Source organism: Terrapene carolina, unplaced genomic scaffold (assembly GCF_002925995.2).
Source record: "Terrapene carolina triunguis isolate 2854851 unplaced genomic scaffold, T_m_triunguis-2.0 Scaffold23, whole genome shotgun sequence".
NCBI classification, from domain to species: Eukaryota; Metazoa; Chordata; order Testudines; family Emydidae; genus Terrapene; species Terrapene triunguis.
In genome coordinates, this window is record NW_020664374.1 from 17,809,336 (window position 1) to 17,829,775 (window position 20,440).

A 20,440-nucleotide genomic window follows, 5' to 3' on the forward strand; every position below is an offset into this window, starting at 1 on the left:
CTAAGGCCTGCACCTTGAGGTGCTATGCAGCCAACTCCCTGGATACTTCCTACCTGTCCCTCTCTTCTTCCAGGGTGAAGTAAATAGCTAAAACACAAATAAAGTCTCTGCCTTCAGAGAGTCACAGGTCCCTTCTTTATAGGCTTGGTCAGGTCACTGTCACCATGCCTCAGGCAGCGAGAGCTCCGGTGGTGCTCCTTTCCAAGGGTGTAGGCCAGCTCACTTTGATTATCTGCTTGCCACTGAGTTACTCTGCTCCTCTTTTTAACTTCCTCCTCTAGCTTGTGCAGACTTTGTGGGTATTCTGGGGCAAGGCTGGCTGGGCCCAGAGTAGCTCTTTAGCCCCGTTCTTTCCAATGTGGGGGGCTTGTACACCCCATCACACTCCCCCTCTGGCAGAGAGGGGGAGAATTGAATCTAGGTCACCCATATGCTGGCTGAGTGCTGTAACTACTGTGCTAAAAGTTATAAAGTGGGTACCATCACTTCCATTTCCTCTTCCTCCTCCTGGATTTTGAATCAGTCCTGATCCAATAGGTGTGCTCAGAGCACGCCTACCGGACCAGGCTCTGCAGGGAAGATAGATGATGTCCTCCCCTGCTTCATGGGTCACGCTGGGCTTAGATAGGAAATAGACATCTGGACACACAGAGTGAGGCAGCAGTGTGCACACCCAGAAACATAGGCCCCAGGGAAACTTTTATCCTGAAAATTTAGGTGCTGAGGTGAGTTTAGGAACCCACAGGTTTACATGGCAGTGGAGGGGAGTTTGTGGATTGCAGTGCTGCCTAAAACTGGGATTTAGGGACCTAAATCTGGGGTTTAGGTGCTTAAGTCCCTTTGTGGATCTGGGCCTTAGTCTTGATTTAAAGACTTCAAGTGATGGAACATATATCACATCCCTGTATCATCTGTTCCAATAGCTAATTATTCTTTCTGTTAAAAATTACATTTATTTTCAGTTCGAACTTTACTGACTTCAGCTTTTAAACTAAAGAGTCCTCTAGTCTCAGATAGCTTCTCCATGGGTAGGTAATTTTAGGCCATGGTCAAGTTGTCTCTTAAACTTCTCCGTAATAAACAAAATAGATTGAGCTCCTTTAGTCTCTGATAGTAAAACATGTTTTCCAGGCCACAAATCATTGTTGTCATTTCTGACCTCCCCTGTTTTTGCTGTAAGAGTTGTTGGGTATCTTGGAGGATGTATATTTTTAGCGCTTATTCCATAACTGTTGTTGTTTAATAGTCTCACAAAGGCATTCTTTCTCCAAAATGTTAATTGAAATTAAAGAATTTTTAGTAACACTTATTTCTTCTTTCAATTGCTCCAGTTTTATTCCCTTAATGCAGTGGTGGGCAACCTGCAGCCCGTCAGTGGCAGGCTGCGAGACAGTTTGCTTACATTGGCATGGCCGCCTGTAGCTCCCAGTGGCCGGGAATGGTGAACTGCAGCCACTGGGAGCTGCGGGCAGCCGTGCCTGCGGACAGTTAATGTAAACAGACTGTCTCGTGGCCCGCCAGCGGATTACCCTGACGGGCCACAGGTTGCCCACCGCTGCTTTAATGTCATCACTTTACAAATCATTTCCAGTCGTCATGGAGTCTTCTAGGTGAAATAGGGCCTGCACTTCTAATGCATCAAACAGATAAAAGGGTGTCAGGCTGAGACCAAACAAAACTTTTCTGCCCTACTTCATTGTAAAGAAGCCAACCAAAATAAAAGGTGCAAAACCAAATGTTTTTCCTTTAATGCAGCAGCAGGAGCAACAACTTATAGCTCAGCAGGTTGGTGACACCAACTGATGAAATTTTCAGCAAATATTGTACAAAAATATGCCCATTATCAACTACTAATATAGGTACAATCTGTTCCTCAGCTACTTATTTAGCTCTTGAAGGAATGTTATGCTAGCAGGTGATTGGGAAGAACTTTAGGAGCAGGATGCAAACACAAGAGAAGAATGCTATGTTGGTGTCTGGACTGTGGAAACCCATGAAGACAGAGACCGAAAAACATGCAATAGTTAGATTCGTGGTCAAGAGGTCAGAGCTATCTTTATGAAAAGACTATAGTTAATGCCAGATGCTTAGGCTGAGATCTAATCTCTCTTGTTCATGAAGGAAAAAAAAAACAGATTTGTGTAGTTTTACATTAATTATTGTTTTCCTATCACATTTGCAGAGGCCCATTGGATTTACGTACAGAAGTTCCAATCATTTACCCCATGGAAAAATTAGAGTACAGAAACCAATGGAAAGAGAGTCAAGTCTTCATATCTCTCCCCCAGGACAAGGAGGGCCTAGCCCATCAATGAGGGTTAGGCTACAAAAGAGCCATCTCCAGGCCAACTCTGCAATAAAACCTGTTCAACAAACTCTTCAACTTGAATCGCAACAACCTTTGCTTAGGCAAAGCCCACCCCTACCCACTATAGTCTCCACTCACTCACTGCATCCACCATACACAGTGGCTAACAGGATCCCTGACCTTCCTCCACAACCAAGTCTTGTAACCACAGTCATGGAAAGCACTGCCAATGTAGCATCTTCAGCGGTGGGTTCCCCAATGGTGTCGTCGGTGATGCCAACCCCATCTGAAACCAGTTTGGGGAGAAACACCATGATGATGAATTACAGGGCCACATCGGGAAGTGCGAATATTAGTAAAGAACTGCCATCTTCTTCTGTCTCTATCAATCCTAGTTTTGGTGAGTTACAAGTCACATATGCTGAGTATAGTAGAGTGGAAAATTACAGTGAATAAAATGCATGCATAAGGCGCTCCATTTTTTTTCTTTAACAAAAATAAATGAGCAGAGCTGACTTTCTCCTTTTGCATTTTAAAAGTGGATTAATATTTAAAGCCTTCTGAATAAAGCTATTGGGTGTGCATGATATACAGGAAGTCACTTTAAAACTTGAAGTCAAATATTCAAAAAGTTAGTATGTACACTGTACTAACAAATACTCAGTTGAGTCTTCCATGTTACTGATTATTCTGATGTGCAGAATAACTTGGGCATTTTAACAAATCTTAGCAGCAGATATAATGCTTCAGGATTGCATTAATGAGCCCTCTTCTTTCCCTGTCCTACTGATACAAGCTTTTTTCATGCTGCCAGTGGTACAGAACAGCAAGGACTCCCTGCAAGTACAGTGAGCCAATATGCGACAGTAAAATCTCAGCAGCCATTACAATGGAAGTGCAGCATATTGGAGTTTCTCTAAATCTAAGGATTTCCTTGGTAATGCTTTCATGTGAAAACAAAATATTCTTGTATATAATAAATACTTACGATAATTATATAAAGAATATGTCATCCATAAAGCGAGGTGTGGAACATAACTTACAGTATGTTCTTCATTTGAGAAAGCAACTTAATTGCTTTGTGTGTAAGGAATGCTAATTCTTGAATGGGATAAGGCAGAGGTTCTCTAATGTTTTCATTCTGTGGACTCTTTTGTAAGAGACACCCCCAAATGCTCCATTACTTATTTTTCCAAAATGTTTAATTCTGTGGATCACCAAAAAGATCTCCATGAACCATTTCACCATAAGAGGCTAGGAATGAGCGACAGGGGATGGATCACTTGATGATTACCCGTTCTGTTCATTCCCTCTGGCACTGGCCACTGTCAGAAAACAGGATACTGGGCTAGATGGACCCTTGGTCTGACCCAGTAGGGCCGTTCTTATGTTCTAGGTAAGTACACATGACACAGGCAGATGTTAAGTCCCTTCATGATGTACATATACCCTGAGTCATGCGGAAGGCAGCATTTTTTTTTTTTTTTTTTTGAGTTTTCAATCACATTCAGATTCACTTATTTTTTAGAGTAATATAAATAATTGGTAAAGTGTTCAAAGGTGCCTCAACTTCTGTTTGTGCACACCTAATAAAATGGACACTCACACCTGATACCTTCATGAGATGTTTTCTTGAAAATGTGTATGCAAGTATCTGCACATAGTAGGTCATTCTTGTGTCTTACACTTTTAACTGCTTTTAAAAAATGCTGTTACTATTATTTAATCAGTTTTGGATGCTTGATACGAGTGAGCTAAGAACGCTAATTCAGTCAGAATATACTGATGGAAGCTATTTCTGCGTCTCCTGTAAGTGCAAAGATAGATAATATATAGTCGATCTAGTTTTCGTAATGAAAGGTTAGGAAATATGAGTTTACTATGTCATAAAGGTAAAGAGAGAAATTGGTTTGGGGAAGAGCTCCTTCTTTTAACGGATTTGTGCTAATCTTTTAAAAAATGTTTTTGCTTTACAAAGAATATGTTGGTGACCCAAAGAGAAATGTAAAGGTTCTTGGAAACTATTTGATGAAAGCCCGACAAAAGACCAAACCGAAGTACGCAGCACGTTACCTAGTCCGTGTCTTGTTCCCCAAGGAAACCTTGCTGTGTAGCATTATGGGTGTCAGTGCCCGGGGGCGCAGAACGTTGGATCCTAACAAGGTTGCTGCGGTTAGAGGTATGCTAACTTACAAAACATGTAGAGTTCACTTTTCTTCCTTAGCAGTTTTCTTGGATTCTTAAATTATGACCCTTACATTGTGTCCTTCAATCTACCTTTTTGTGACTCATTATCCAGCAACTGTTACATTACTGGTAGTGAATATTGCTCGATTCTGCACCTTTGGGTTCTGTGGGGAACTTTTTATCTAGTTACCCTCAAATGCTCATTGTAAACTCTTTCAATATTTATGGTAGTTTCTCTGATTACACTAATTTCATATTTTTCTCATTAATCGATCAGAGCTGATGATATTCATTTTGTATTATAAGGCCATAACACACATAGGACACAAGTTAATGGACATGTCAGCATTTTTCTCCTAACCCTCCATTTCTTCCTTGTTTGAAAAGTGGTGAGGGTGGCAACGTTTTGAGAAATGCCCTTCCCAGCCCCAAACCCACATGCGCCCACCTACGCATACACTAGCTACTCCTTTTTGTAAGACTCACAAATCAGGCATTCATTTATTCTGTCTGGGCAGAAAGCAAACCACAGTTCATATGAATAATAGAATGATGTATGTTAGCCCCTTTGCTAGTCCTGTCATCTCTATTTATAGTCAGGTAGTTCGTTTGACAATTTCCATGTATCTACTAAGAAATATTGAATAAAGAAAATGCTCCTTATCAGGTACAGGGAAACTTTTCTGATGCATCTCAGTTTTGTAATGGGATGCAGAAGTATACTGCTGCCTATATTGAAAGTACCAGTCTACCATACATTTCCTTAATATAAGCTAAAATCGAAAACTCATTCACAAATCTTGGTAAGCACTTGAAATTGATCTCATTGTGTTCACTTATTTGACTAAAGTTCTTTTTAGTGCTTCTTTATTATTACATAGTTTAAAAGACTTCCTACATTTTGTGTGCAGAATTTCTTGCAACTCATTTCCCAAATTATGACCTGAGTGAATATGGAAGAGACTGGAAAACCTGCATCACAAACGTCAATGCCATGATCCGCTGCTTACGCTGTGAAACCAAAATAAACCCAGTAAGTCATCTCCAGGTGTAATAGTTATTAATGAGAGAGTAAATGTTTTCTTACAGAATTAGATATATAAGCAAGTACCTCACCACCTGAGCCCCATAATTTAAGACTCTTTGGGACTTATTTTGTCATGGTTCAACACAGCTCCGCTGACTCCAGTCACAATGGTATGTGTGGAACAGTGTCAGCATTTTTATATTTTATAATATTAACAAAAGACACACACATGGAAAATCCTAAAATGAAAATATAGTAATATTTGCTGATAGGTAGTAAAATTTGTTGCAACTTGTAGTAATTTTATAGAATAATTACCAAGCTTACCAAAGTCTAAGTAGCTAGTTATTAGAAGGCCTGTGTGATCTGAATTATTCCCAGTCATCTAACCATTTAAGAACATGCATAAATCTTTGCAGAATTGGGGCCCTGTATAACTAGCTACCTACTCCCTCTGAGTTCTATCAATAGTGCAGATTATCCCATGTTAGAATTTATTTTTAAGAGCTCTTCATTAAGGATCAATTCAAACACACTTTTAATGGTCATGCATGAATATTTACTTAAACAAATAAAGTTACAAACAAACAAAAAACCTTTAGCGAAAATTACTGTTTAAGAACTGTTACTAATAAGTATTTTATTTCCTACATTTTTCACTATTAAACTGTTTAAATAAAACCATTTGCAAGTGTCCTTGTTTGGTTAAACTAATGGAAAGTGTTTACCCTTTTGTTTATCATACCACTACTATTAGGGACACACAAATTTATCTTAACCTATTGATGGACAGTAGACTGTCTCCATGTCGCTGGAATTTATTTACCAATTAATTTATAGTCGATTAACATTATTGTAAATTGAATGAAAACTCCCTGTTATCCCCATCTATTAAACCCCTTCAGTCAGTGTTCTTCCAAAACAATCTGCACTGACTTCAGCAGTGTCTTCTGTTACTCTAAATAATTGTACAGCAGGATCCTTTCCCAGAAGCCTTAACAATTATTTCACTCCCATATCCTGAACTGTGTTGCAATAGCTAGGGGCTCAAAACAGTGTTGGAAAGATGGCTTACAAGTTAAACCGTTGTTATTTTGATGGGCAGAATTCAATGCTGCAGTTGTTCAGCTAGCTATAGAGGTTTCCCTGGGAAGTAGTATCTCTGAGATTTGTGTTGGGTGCAATAAAAGGATCAGAACTACTCTACCTACACTATAGCTCTCCTGGCCTCTTTAATTCAAACCAAGGATGTCGTCGGTCTTCGTATTGTTCACGGATAATAGTCACAGTTCCACCCAAAGTATCTCTGGCGTAACTTCCAGCATTTCTCACTTTATCCATTTTTCCTCTCCACCTTGCAACCCTTGGGTCTTCAGTGTGTCTAGTTTCAGAGTATGCTTCCCCAAGACTATACCTCCACTGTATACTCTCATAGGCCTTCCCACATCTGATCACATATTTCCAGCCTTTGCATCACACTGGTGTTTCACCCCAAGAACACCTGGAAATCCATGCAACTCAGCTTCCAAAGTGCCTCATTACACAAGGACCTCAACAAGTGGCTGACATGTGGCTCTTGTGGTTGAAACATATGGTTAACAATTTCTCAAATTTGTGGAATCTAATTCTTAATAATATGGAAATCATTTGACACACTTAACTGGAAAACGGGTAGACTTCTCCCAAAGCATTCATTAACCCCATTTGTGTGTTTCAGGAGACTACTGAAGGGAAGGAGAAACCTGCTGACACTCCAGACACATCTATTTGTGTGGATTTAAACTATAATGGGGAAGATAGTGACGTCAATTCTCAATCCTCTCAGAAAATGACCAGCTCAACAACAAACAGACTTCAGAGTACCACATGGGATAAAGTCCCTGAGATGTTCCATGCACCTTCATCCAATAAACTACAGTCTTTGGAACCAATGGGTAAGTTAGGAGACTTTCATCTTCTGGATTAACACAAATTGCATTTTATACAGTTGATTGAGAAGTAGCAGATGTTAAGATTCCAAAACTACTGTGCTAGTTTAAGTACAGGTAAGTGAAATCATTTGTGATATACAGCGCCTTGAATCCTACACAGTGGTAAATGGGGTTTACTGACCTACAGGACTGCTTTCCATTTTTCCCAAAATAATCCCTCAGTATAGGTAGTATGTCCCCTCATGCCAAACAGACTCTGGCAACAGATCACCTGTGTTCCCCTCCACCCATGTCTTTATCACAAACACATTTGCACTTTTGCTGAATAATTAGATTGGCAATCTCATCTGTGAAATAGTCCATCTAGCATTTCAGGAGTTCATGCATTATTACCCTATTTTCCCACTTTATATGAGAAATAATAGATGTTCCAAGGCAGCTTGGCATATTAAAGAGGCAGAGAAATTTTCTATATCCGAATCTAACAGGCAGATCTGTCACTGTGCTAAACTTTATAACAATTTCCAAATAATCCCAAAAGCAGCCTTAAAATTTGTTTTATTTTCTTCCATTAATAAAAGTGCACAGTTTATAAATACAGCAGTAAAACAAGATACTACATGGCATGTAATGGCTATAGAGAGCTCTGGGGGAAATTCTCTGTGGCCAGTTCCCCGGGAGACAATTGATTGGGTGGGACTTGCATAGGGCTTGAGCAGCCCACGAAAGAGGTGGCAGGACCCTCTTACTCAACAGGTCTCGTAATTGACTATTCTTTTGCTACATATAATGTACATTTTATTCAGTGTGTGACTCGCTTCTTCATTGAAATTAAGTAGTTTCAGAGTAATATAGAAGAATGTTCATTCTATTTTCATTCTCCACCCACAAGGTTTGAATACTATCAGAAAGCAGCACTGGTTTTATTTCTTGGAAGGACTATTTATTTATTTTTTTTAGATGAAATAACAGTACAGGAAGCAGTCCTGAAGCAAGTCCAGTTGCATAACTAGCATTTCTGAAAGCGTAACAAAGACGACTGTTATGCTCCTGTACAGCAGAGCAAATATATATTTGAAATAATCTTTTTGGCTGCTTGGGGTGGCTTGCAAATCTAAGCCATTGTGTTTAAAATACCTAGTGTTCCCAAATCCCAGGTTCTACCTGCATTATTGCAACCATTTAGATACATGGAGTTTTATGCATTACTGCATGTAAGACTCTTCAAGGAGCAACTGTAAGGGTCACACAGATAGGACCTTGATTTCTGAGGATCCCATGATGCTTTTTGTAAGACCAGGGCTTGCTTCATGTCCTTTGCTAAAATTTTTCTTCCTTTCTTCAACATTCAGTATGTTGCACACTGGTTGTCTGCCTAGCTAGGTATCATTATTCCATCTTATATATCAGAGGGGTAGCCGTGTTAGTCTGGATCTCACGTCTATAAGGTGCCACAGGACTCTTTGCTGCTTTTACAGATCTTATATAAAGTTTGTCAAGTGGTTTGAGATCTTTCAGAATGAAAGATGCTGTGTGTGTGTGTGTGTGTATATATATATATAATGTTAAGTTATTTCTTCTGGCCATTCCAAGTAAGTAGTGTAGGGGGGGAAAAATTGTATTCTAGTATAATGTGGTCCTTTGAAAGCATGATAAATACCATTTCTGCAATGAAAATAAAATATTTATCTCTCCAACTTCCTCTCTAGAACATCTTGGGAGTCCATGGCGCAATGTTCAGTTGCCCTTCTCAGTTATTTATGTAGCCAAGGGGAAGTCTCGGCCAGAGTTGTCCGCTCGCTATCTGATTCGCCATCTCTTCACAGAAGATGTATTGGTGAAGAGCAATGTGTATGGTAATCTGGAACGTGGCATGTGTCCACTGGACTGCAACAGGATCAATGCTCTCAGAGGTATGCACAGCTAAACTCTCTTCAAAAGATGGGCTGGAGATAAATAAAAATTACTAACCTTATATCCATAATAAATCATGCAGCTTCCGAAACATTACGTGAAACTGCCATGAGATTAGAGGCACAACCAGTGGGATGAATGAAGGGGTGATATATTTTTACCCCAACTCCTGATCTCTGCTAGATTAAAAAACAAAACAAAACAAACCCTGTCCACATATTATCTCCCTAGGCCATCTAGTCACTTTTATGTATTTCAACTTTTCCAATAACTTTTTAAAAATAGACTTCATCATCAGTCTAGCTTTGACCCTTGTAATTTAATGGTGAGTTTGACTGTATTCTGTACTGGGAGAATGCACTTCTGAATACTTGTTTTGGCCCAGTTGTGTCCAAATAAAACATGCAAGCAAAACAGAGCTTGCATAAATAATTGATGATAATGCCCTACTTATCTGGTTATTTATCTTTAGACTTTCTTCAAGAGAACTACCCATCCTTTGATCTAAAGGAAACTGGATATGATTGGAAAGCATGTGTGGCTGCCATAAACAGTACAATCCGCAGTCTTAGACATGACCATAAGAAGGCTGCAATTGGAGTCCAAAAGAAAGTTTTGGCCACACCGCCATCAAGTGAAAAGAGTCCTCCGCAAAGCCCTACTTCAGTAAAGCCGTATGAAAGTGACACTATCAACCTTACAGACTAAAATGCTACATGTCTTACAACCATCTGACACCTAGCTGCAGTCATGCTGTAGGTTGTTCAAAATACTATCCAGAAGCCAATCTTGTCGGGTTGTCCCCAGCACTATATAATATACTCCACGAGGCCAAAATGGCGGAAGACCTGGGGTCCCTCCCTTCTTGAGCCACTGGCACTCATTCCCATCATAGAGATGCCTTACTCCATTCATAGTTGGTTGCATGATGGGCACTTCACTGAAAGTAGGTGCTTGTCAGACAAGTATTGGCCCCAGAAGAGATCATTTTGCCGTGAGGAAGTACATGGCACAGAACAGGAAAGAGAAAATGATTGTCCCCCTGAACAAAAGAATAAGGATTTAAAAGCTATCTGGGTCAAGCTTGTTATGTTTGGGGAAGGAAACTTGTTCTAACAGCTGGATAATATAATCGAAAAAACTTATAACATAGAAAGGAGAGTGTGATTGGTATTGCACCATTTTGAGTTGTCAGACATCTTGGTTTTTTCTCCCATCCTACAGCAGAGATTTTGTTGTAGGATAAGGGAAGATGAGGGCAACTACAACAAATACAATTGCTGGTAAGTAATATTTTTCCTCTTCCCGATGGGTGGCTCTTGTCTGGAATGAATATTAAAAACGAATATTTTTGTCTATATATTCTGGTTCTCTTTTACTCAATGTAAAGTACAAAATATATCCTTTTGAAAGGATAATCAAGGACTAGCATACCAACATAACCCATTGTTCCGTGTTTGTTACATGTCCCCCTCTGTGTCTAATCCATCGAGGATAGGAGTCTGTTTGAGCTTCCCGCTAGAGAACTTGGGTCCTTGATCCACCGATGAAGGCAATGGAAGGCTTTTCATTGGGCATGGCATCAAGCCATTGGTCCTTTAGCTCAAGCTAAAGAGACTCATGCTTTAGCTCTGTATATCCTGGGTCATGATTAAGATGACAATTGTTACACCTATCCAGACTCACCTATAACAGTCACAACTTTTAGGTTTCTGGGCAGTTTGTGTGAACTATCAAGCATATTTGCTCTGTTTTTTGTAGGTTGTTAGTAGTTAGAAGCATTTGACATCCCAACCTTACAAAGTCATACCCTGAAAGGTGAAAATGCAGACTCTCTTTTCAGACATTGTTTGTCTCCAAGTTAGTCAGGATTGCTGGAACTTTGTCCCTCAGAAATAGTTACATATGTTCCTTTTTTCCTCCCTCCTCCATAAGATTTTATATATAATATGTTAGTAAAGCATCTTATTTTGGAAATTACTTGACTGTAATAGTCATAATAAATATGTGAATAGAAAATAACTTTCCTTCAATTTTTTACATGACTGTATATACATTTAGGCTTAAATGAATCATTTGAATGGATTTATTTTCACTATAGATTTTATGCCATTATTGTTTAGTCCTCAAATTAACATTTGAAATAGTTTGTTGGTCATAAACAAGAACAACTCTATCATTATTCTTAGTTAGGATCCTCCTTGCAAAATACCAACAGTTTTAGAATCTAGTCTGTAGGTATTTCCAGTTACAAAAATCAGAAAAATACCAAAAATGCTTAGATTTTTTTTTCAGTATTTGTAGAGAATTTTTCCACTGTCATCCACAGATGTAAATGTCAGAATGGCATATTTATAGACTTAGCTAACTAGCACTGAATTCTGTCAATGTGATGTGTACCTCTATCTTCCATTTTGAAGAGACCCAAATAACTGAACAAAAAATAGTAATAGTTTCCTCATAATTGTACCAATTTTTGCTAACTTTTGTAAAATGTATTTTGCCCTTAGGAAAGAATATTTTACAAATAAAACTAGAATATATTTGCTCCTTTACTGACTGAATGTGTATTAAATACTGGTGTTTCTTGTTTGGGGACCATGGTTGAAGGGTAGTTTTACCTAGAAAGGGATTTTTTGGTATCCTCTCAGGGACGTGGGCTTTGGAAAGACTTTTTGCCTAAGATTAGCTGGCTGCTTCTGCACATGTTGTAAAAAACTGATTACACCTCTACCCCGATATAACGCAACCCGATATAACACGAATTCGGATATAACACGGTAAAAGCAGGGCTCCGGGGGGGGGCGGGGCTGCGCACTCCAGCAGATCAAAGCAAGTTCGATATAACGCGGTTTCATCTATAATGCGGTAAGATTTTTTGGCTCCCGAGGACAGGGTTATATCGGGGTAGAGGTGTATTTTGGCTATCAAAATCATAGGTAACCAGATAACATGTCGTCTACATGAGGAAGTTGCAATTGGTTGACTAGAGGGATAACTTTAAACTGATTTAGTTAAGCCAGAGCAAACCCTTGTATGGGCATGCTTGTTTGGGTTTAGCTTAGGTCGATTAGGAATCTGTTTTAAGATAACCTAAAACAAGCCATCATAAACTGAAATAAGCATGTCTGCAAAGGCACTTGCACCAGTCTAACTAAATCAATTCAGGAATTAATTTAAACTGGTGTGACATTCTTGTGTAGACAAGATCTTATTCTGACATGATTCCAGAATGTAGTTTTGAAACTAGATTCAAGGTACTCGTTTCAATATCTTTATACATCAGACTTAATGGGCAACTGACACAATTTAAGTCCAGAGGCCACTGCATGTCTACTTAGTAACTGTAACCAGGGCCGGCGCTTCCACTAGGTGACCCTAGGCAGTCGCCTAGGGCAGCAGGATTTGGGGGGGCGGCATTTTGCTGCCCTCGGCGGAAATTCGGCGGCAGGGGGTCCTTCTGCTTTGGGTGTTCGGCGGAAATTCGGCGGCGGGTCCTTCACTCGCTCCAGGACCCGCTGCTGAAGTGCCCCGAAGACACGGAGTGGAAGGACCCCCACCGCCGAAGACCCCAGGCCCCCTGAATGCTCAGAGGAGGAGTGCTGCCGCCTAGGGTGGCAAAAACCCTGGCGCCGCTCCTGACTGTAACATTTAGAAAACTAAAATTGTTGTTGATGCATCCATTGCAGACGTGTGAATGATGGTGAGTATAATTTTTTCACATTTTAATGCAGTCCAGTTTTTAAAATATAACATGGATACGAAAAAGGAAAATGCAAGTTTGAAGAACATCCAAATTTAGCCATGAAACCTGGGTTTTGCCCATATGTTACACTGAGAATGAAAAAAGCGATTTATCTGAAACATTCTAGAATGAATTTACAGCTTAAGATTGTTTCTACAAAAATACAATGATACAAAAGTAAGTATTGCAACAAATTTGGGGCCTGATCCTGCAGTCCCAGCTCAAACTATGGACCTTAATGGAAGTTTTGTTTAGGGCCTGCAGAACTGAGCCCTTCAGCATTAATTTCCAGATCACCACTCTCATGGAAAAACCTGGAGCAGGAGCAAGAACATCTCCACAAATATTCCCTCAGTTTCCAATATATTGTTCCTGTGAGATTCACAGAAAGAGTGGGGGGAAGGTCTTCCTCTGAATTCTTAGATCTTGGGGGTTCTGCTGGAGGTCACAGCCATTCACATGGAGGTGGTCTGTCTCCAGAACAGAATGTTGGGTGCCTTCCTCCAGCTCCCCAGCAGCACAGCTTCATTGCAGGTATGTTACCAGAGACACTCCTACTCACCACAGTCTCTAGAATCTCCCACCACGCTGCCAAGGATGCGTGGGTGGGTGCAAGAGAGGAAGAGAAAAACAATGAACATAACACATCCACCTCCCCATGCACAGCAACCCCCACTAAGGTTTCTCGGAGGGATATTGGGGAGGATTGTGGTATGGAAGAAGGACGAGATCTGTGTGCTGATGGGCTCCATGGAATGATCTAATTCTAACTCTTCCTGTCCTCCATTGCAGGGATGTATATATGTGTTTCAGAGAGCAATTGGGGGCTGGAATTCCATGGCCTTTGGTTGCATTTGGTTATGCAAGTTTCAAGGCATATGTTGAAAATATCCAGCTTGTGGATAGACTCGGCTGTAGTAGGCATAACTCGTTCCTTAGAACAATAACATCAATGTGTCAAAAGAAAAATCTAAAATAAGTTACTGAAATGAATATAATAATACAATTTATGTCAATACATATAGATTCTAGTAAACCAATGTTATATGCTAACAACTTTTTAGTTACTGAATGAATTAAATGCAAATGAAACAGTGGATCAGAAGTTATTTTCTTACAGTAAAAGATGGTGTCTATGATAGAAGATGAGGGAATATAGCAAAATCAAGGCACTAGGTTTAATGCTGGAGGAATCTGGGCTTGGAGTGCATTAATTCTCTATACCCACTGTGTCCTTAGCACCTTGGCTGGTGGTCCCAGAAGTGCCAATTGTGATGGTGGATTTTGTGATCTTTGTAATAAAAAAGCATCATTGCAGTTACATCTCTGTTAAGAACTGGACTGATGATCAAAAAGGGGAGTGGAGTCTACATTCTGAGTGGATCTAGCAAGAATGCAGTAATATGTCATTTTATATTTCTAAACCAAGATGAGACTTCAATGGTGAATTTAACTTCGAAATTTAAAACCACACAGTCAAATTTTCATTGGCCAAAGATCATTTCCCACACAGTACTATTCACTTTGGTGTACAGCTGTATTTACCAATTGTGTAGATAACCTTCAAAAGCTGTTCCAATTGTACTTTTCAGTGGCAACTGTTAACGTCACTGAGTCTTCAACGGTGAGTAAGTTGCTTGTGTCTCATACAGGTTTGGATTTTCTTTGTTTTGGCGCTAGTGCATGTTCTCCCTTAGCATTTGTTTGGTTAGTTTGGTCAGAGGAGGAGTTCAGAATGTGATATAATATGGATACAATATTTTGCACATTTTTATTGCTGGCTTGTGTTTATAAGAGTTCTTTGATGTAACAGTCACTTTGTACTTCCCTGGTGTAATCACTGACTCGATTTCATTAGGGTGACATTAGGGCATGAAGCCAGATAAGAACTGCTGACTTTAAATGCTCTTTTGTGAGTTTGATTAGGTGCTTCAGCATTAAATTTATTTAAAACTTGCTTATAACTTCATGTTAACCTTGCATTTAAATGACCAAAAGGATTTTAAGTATGATCATATTTACTATTTTTTTTTGTATTCCCTTTCACACTGTAGGATTTTCTAGAAAGATATGAGACCATCCGATTAGAAGTGCTTAAAGCACCATCTAGCAAGGGCCTAAATAAGTTCCATGTTTAAAGGATAATATTAAGCATTTTCACAATAAACATGCAGTATTGTGAGTTTCCTTTTTATCTGAAATACAGATTTCAAATGCCCAGCTTGACACCTCTTGGATAGAGCTGGTCAAAAAATGTCCATTATTTTTTTTAAACTGAAAAATGACCTAATTCCAAAAATGATTTTTTATTTTTTTATTGTTGACATTTTGCAATTGAAAACATTAGCAAAATGTTTCTCTCTTTTTTAATGGAAGCTGGGGTTTTGATAACATTATAGAGATACAAATAGATGGTTTATTAAAATAATTAATTTAAATATAAATCTGGAAATCCATTTCTGAATAGTGACTTGTAGTCAAGATATTTCAGCATGCTGAAGCAACATCTGGCACATGTGCTGAAAAAAGAAAAGGGCATTGGATCAGGCCCTGGAAAAGTCAATGAGAGGCTTTTAGCTGACATCCAATGGGCATTGAATCAGGCCTTCAGTCAGCTGTATGGAACAAGTGGTCATTTTGAACATTTTTGAAATTAGTTGGGATGTTTTCTCATAAACTATTTCTGGTAAGAAAATCTAAGAGTTTTGCCACAGTAAACTTCAGAATTGTGTCCACAATGAGAATGTATTAGGCCAGTGCTGAAGGACAGGTGTTTTTTTTTAGCGAGGCATGAAATTCTCTAAGCTCCTGTCTTTGGACACAGAAGTTGCCAACTACAGATGAAAAGGTACAGTACTAGTGAAATAGAATCCTTTTTATTCTTGTTATTGAATTCAGTGCAACAGAGTATTTAATTGAGGCTTTGCGCAGACTACAGTGGAACGGTGTGGTTTTAACATTGGTAACTAAGACCTGGTCTACACTACGAGTTTAGGTCAAATTTAGCAGCGTTAAATCAAATTAAACCTGGACACGTCCACACGACGAAGCCCTTTTTTTCGACTTAAAGAGTCTCGTAAACCGGTTTCTTTACTCCACCTCCGACGAGGGGATTAGTGCTGAAATTGGCCTTTCCGGGTCGGATTTGGGGTAGTGTTGACGGAATTCGACGGTATTGGCCTCTGGGAACTATCCCAGAGTGCTTCATTGTGACTGCTCTGGACAGCACTCTCAACTCAGATGCACTGACCAGGTAGACAGGAAAAGCCCCGCGAACTTTTGAATTTCATTTCCTGTTTGCCCAGCGTGGAGAGCACAGGTGACCACGCAGAGCTCATCAGCACAGGTAAACATGATGGAGTCCCAGGATCGCAAAAGAGGACCGAACGGGAGGTACGGGATCTGCTCGCCATATGGGGAGACGAATCAGTGCTAGCTGAACTCCGTTGCAGTAAATGAAATGGCAAAATATTAGAAAAAGTCTCAAAGGCCATGAAGGACAGAGGCCATAACAGGGACGCACAGCAGTGCCGCATGAAAATTAAGGAGCTAAGGCAAGCCTACCACAAAGCCAGAGAGGCAAACGGAAGGTCCGGGGCAGAGCCGCAGACATGCCGCTTCTACGCGGAGCTGCATGCCATACTGGGGGTGCAGCCACCACTACCCCAACCATGTGCTTTGACTCCATCAATGGAGAAACATGCAACAGGGAAGCGGGTTCGGGGTACGAGGAAGATGATGATGAAGACAATGAAGATAGCTCACAGCAAGGAAGCAGAGAAACTGGTTTCCCCAAGAGCCAGGATGTTTATCACCCTGGACCTGGAACCAGTAACCCCCGAACTTACCCAAGGCGTACTCCCAGACCCTGAGGGCACACAGGGGACCTCTGGTGAGTGTACCTTTGTAAATATTACACATGGTTTAAAAACAAGCGTGTTTAATGATTAATGATTAATTTGCCCTGGCAATCGCGGCTAGTACAGCTACTAGAAAAGTCTGTTAACGTGTATGGGGATGGAGCGGAAATCCTCCAGGGACATGTCCCGAAAGCTCTCCTTCATGTACTCCCAAAGCCTTTGCAAAAGGTTTCTGGGGAGGGCTGCCTTATCCCGTCCGCCATGGTAGGACACTTTACCACGCCAGGCCAGTAGCACATAGTCTGGAATCATTGCATAACAAAGCATGGCAGTGTATGGTCCCGGTATTTGCTGGCATGCAGACAACATCCATTCCTTATCTCTCTTTGTTATCCTCAGGAGAGTGATATCATTCATGGTCACCTGGTTGAGATGGGGTGATTTTATTAAGGGGACATTCAGAGGTGCCCGTTCCTACTCGGCTGAACAGAAATACTCCCCGCTGTTAGCCACGCGGTGGGGGGGAGGGGTGAAGTGATCATCCCAGAGAATTGGGGGGAGGAGGGGGGTTAGTTGGGTTTGTGCTGCATGTTAACCCGGAAACCGCAGCCCCTCCTTTTACATTGCAAACCCATTTTAAATGGCCAACCCAACAGGTGCTTGGTATGGGAAATGAGGGCGCTGCTGTTTGAAACCACTCCCACATGTTATGAAGGTTAAAAAAGCCAAAAGACTGTGGCTTACCGTGGCTGCCTGCAAGCCGAATTCTGTTGCCTGGCACTGCGTGAGTGATCTCTCACACCAAACCAGCAGGCCCTCAATATAAGAGGAAAAATGTGACCTTGTAACGAAAGCACATGTGCTGTGTAATGTGAATAGCAAAATTTAACGTGAAAGAGTGTACCCATTGTTCTCTAAAATGTGTCTTTTTTTTTTTAACCACCTCTCCCTTCTCCTCCACCAGCTGCAAATGTTTCTCCTTCGCAGAGGCTAGTGAAGATTAGAAAGAGAAAACAGCGAACTCAAGATGATATGTTCTCGGAGCTCCAGACGTCCTCCCACGCTGACAGAGCACAGCAGAATGCGTGGAGGCAGGCATTGTCAGAGTGCAGAAAAGCACAATATAAACGAGAGGAGAGGTGGCGGGCTGAATCGCGGGCTGAAGAGAGCAAGTGGCGGGCTGAAGAGGATAGGTGGCGTCAGATTGCTGACAGAAGGCAAGAGTCGATGCTCCGGCTACTGGAGCATCAAACTGATATGCTCCAGCGTATGGTTGAGCTGCAGGAAAGGCAGCAGGAGCAGAGACCGCTGCTACAGCCCCTGTGTAACCAACAGCCCTCCTCCCCAAGTTCCATAGCCTCCTCACTCAGACGCCCAAGAACGCAGTGGGGGGGCCTCCGGCCACCCAGCCACTCCACCCCAGATGATTGCCCAAGCATCAGAAGGCTGGCCTTCAATAAGAGTTAAAGTTTTAAACTGCAGTGTGTCCTTGTCCTTCCCTCCTCCCCCACCCCTCCCGGGCTACCTTGGCAGTTATCCCCTTAGTTGTGTGATGAATTAATAAAGAATGCATGAATGTGAAGTAACAATGACTTTATTGCCTCTGCAAGCGGTGCTCGAAGGGGGGAGGGGAGGGTGGTTAACTTACAGGGAAGTAGAGTGAAGGGTGGGGGCTTCATCAAGGAGAAACAAACAGAAGTTTCACACCGTAGCCTGGCCAGTCACAAAACTGGTTCTCAAAGCTTCTCTGATGCGCACCACACCCTGCTGTACTCTTCTAACCGCCCTGGTCTCTTGCTGCGCGTAATCAACGGCCAGGCGATTTTGCCTCAACCTCCCACCCCGTCATAAATGTCTCCCCCTTACTCTCACAGATATTGTGGAGCGCACAGCAAGCAGCAATAACAATTGGAATATTGGTTTCGCTGAGGTCTATCCGAGTCAGTAAACTGTGCCAGCGCGCTTTTAAACGTCCAAATGCACATTCTACCACCATTCTGCACTTGCTCAGCCTATAGCTGAACAGGTCCTGACTACTGTCCAGGCTGCCTGTGTACGGCTTCATGAGCCATGGCATTAAGGGGTAGGCTGGGTCCCCAAGGATAACTATAGGCATTTCAACATCCCCAACGGTTATTTTCTGGTCCGGGAAGAAAGTCCCTTCCTCCAGCTTTTGAAACAGACCAGAGTTCCTGAAGACGCGAGCATCATGTACCTTTCCTGGCCATCCCACGTTGATGTTAGTGAAACGTCCCTTGTAATCCACCAGGGCTTGCAGCAGCATTGAAAAGTACCCTTTTCGGTTTATGTACTCGGTGGCTTGGTGCTCCGGTGACAAGATAGGGATATGGGTTCCGTCTATCGCCCCACCACAGTTAGGGAATCCCACTGCAGCAAAGCCATCCACTATGACCTGCACATTTCCCAGGGTCACTACCCTTGATATCAGCAGGACTTTGATTGCGTTGGCTACTTGGATCACAGCAGCCCCCACAGTAGATTTGCCCACTCCAAATTGATTCCCGACTGACCGGTAGCTGTCTGGCGTTGCAAGCTTCCACAGGGCTATCTCCACTCGCTTCTCAACTGTGAGGGCTGCTCTCATTCTGGTATTCTGGCGCTTCAGGGTAGGGGCAAGCAAGTCACAAAATTCCATGAAAGTGCCTTTACACATGCGAAAGTTTCGCAGCCACTGGGAATCATCCCACACCTGCAACACGATGCGGTCCCATCAGTCTGTGCTTGTTTCCCGGGCCCAGAATCAGCGTTCCACGGCATGAACCTGCCCCAGTAACACCATGATTTGCACATTGCTGGGGCCCGTACTTTGTGAGAGGTCTATGTCCATGTCAATTTCTTCATCACTCTCGTCGCCGCACTGCAATCGCCTCCTCGCCTGGTTTTGCTTTGGCATGTTCTGGCTCTGCATATACTCCAGGACAATGCGCGTGGTGTTCATAGTGCTCATAATTGCTGCGGTGATCTGAGCGGGCTCCATGATCCCAGTGCTATGGCGTCTGGGCTGAAAAAAGGTGCGAAACTATTGTCTGACGGAGGGAAGGAGGGAGGGGCGAGTGACGACATGGCTTACAGGGAATTAAAATCAACAAAGGTGGCTGTGCATCAGGGAGGAACACAAACAACTGTCACACAGAATGGCCCTCCCAAAGATTGAACTCAAAACCCTGGGTTTAGCAGGCCGTTGATTTCACAGAGGGAGGGGGAAGCAAATGAATACAGAACAAATCTGGTCCATCTATCTTTTACATCTTAGGCTGGCAGCAGACGGTGCAGCATGACTGATAGCCGTCGGCATCTTCTGGGTGCTTGGCAGAAGATGCTGCATTACGATTGCTAGCCATCATCGTCAAGACGGTGCAATAGGACTGCCGGCAGGACTGAGTCTCCAGGAGACAAAACATATCTGCCCAGGCGCCTCTGACTGAACTCACTGAGGAGTACAACGAC

At 41.8% G+C, this 20,440-nt stretch overlaps 1 protein-coding gene across 3 annotated transcripts in view; it reads left to right on the plus strand.

The window, feature by feature from the left end:
* Positions 1-10,324, plus strand: part of LOC112102769 (BEN domain-containing protein 2) — a 32,959-nt gene extending 22,635 nt beyond the window's left edge. For all 3 annotated transcript variants that reach the window (XM_026649147.1, XM_026649150.1, XM_026649157.1), the window contains exons 7-12: positions 2,183-2,708; positions 4,287-4,487; positions 5,407-5,528; positions 7,240-7,456; positions 9,163-9,366; positions 9,840-10,324. In XM_026649147.1, coding sequence (XP_026504932.1) covers positions 2,183-2,708; positions 4,287-4,487; positions 5,407-5,528; positions 7,240-7,456; positions 9,163-9,366; positions 9,840-10,075 — 1,506 coding nt within the window. In that variant the 3' untranslated portion in view covers positions 10,076-10,324. The remainder of the gene's footprint in view (positions 1-2,182; positions 2,709-4,286; positions 4,488-5,406; positions 5,529-7,239; positions 7,457-9,162; positions 9,367-9,839) is intronic.
* The last annotated feature ends 10,116 nt before the right edge of the window (positions 10,325-20,440 follow it).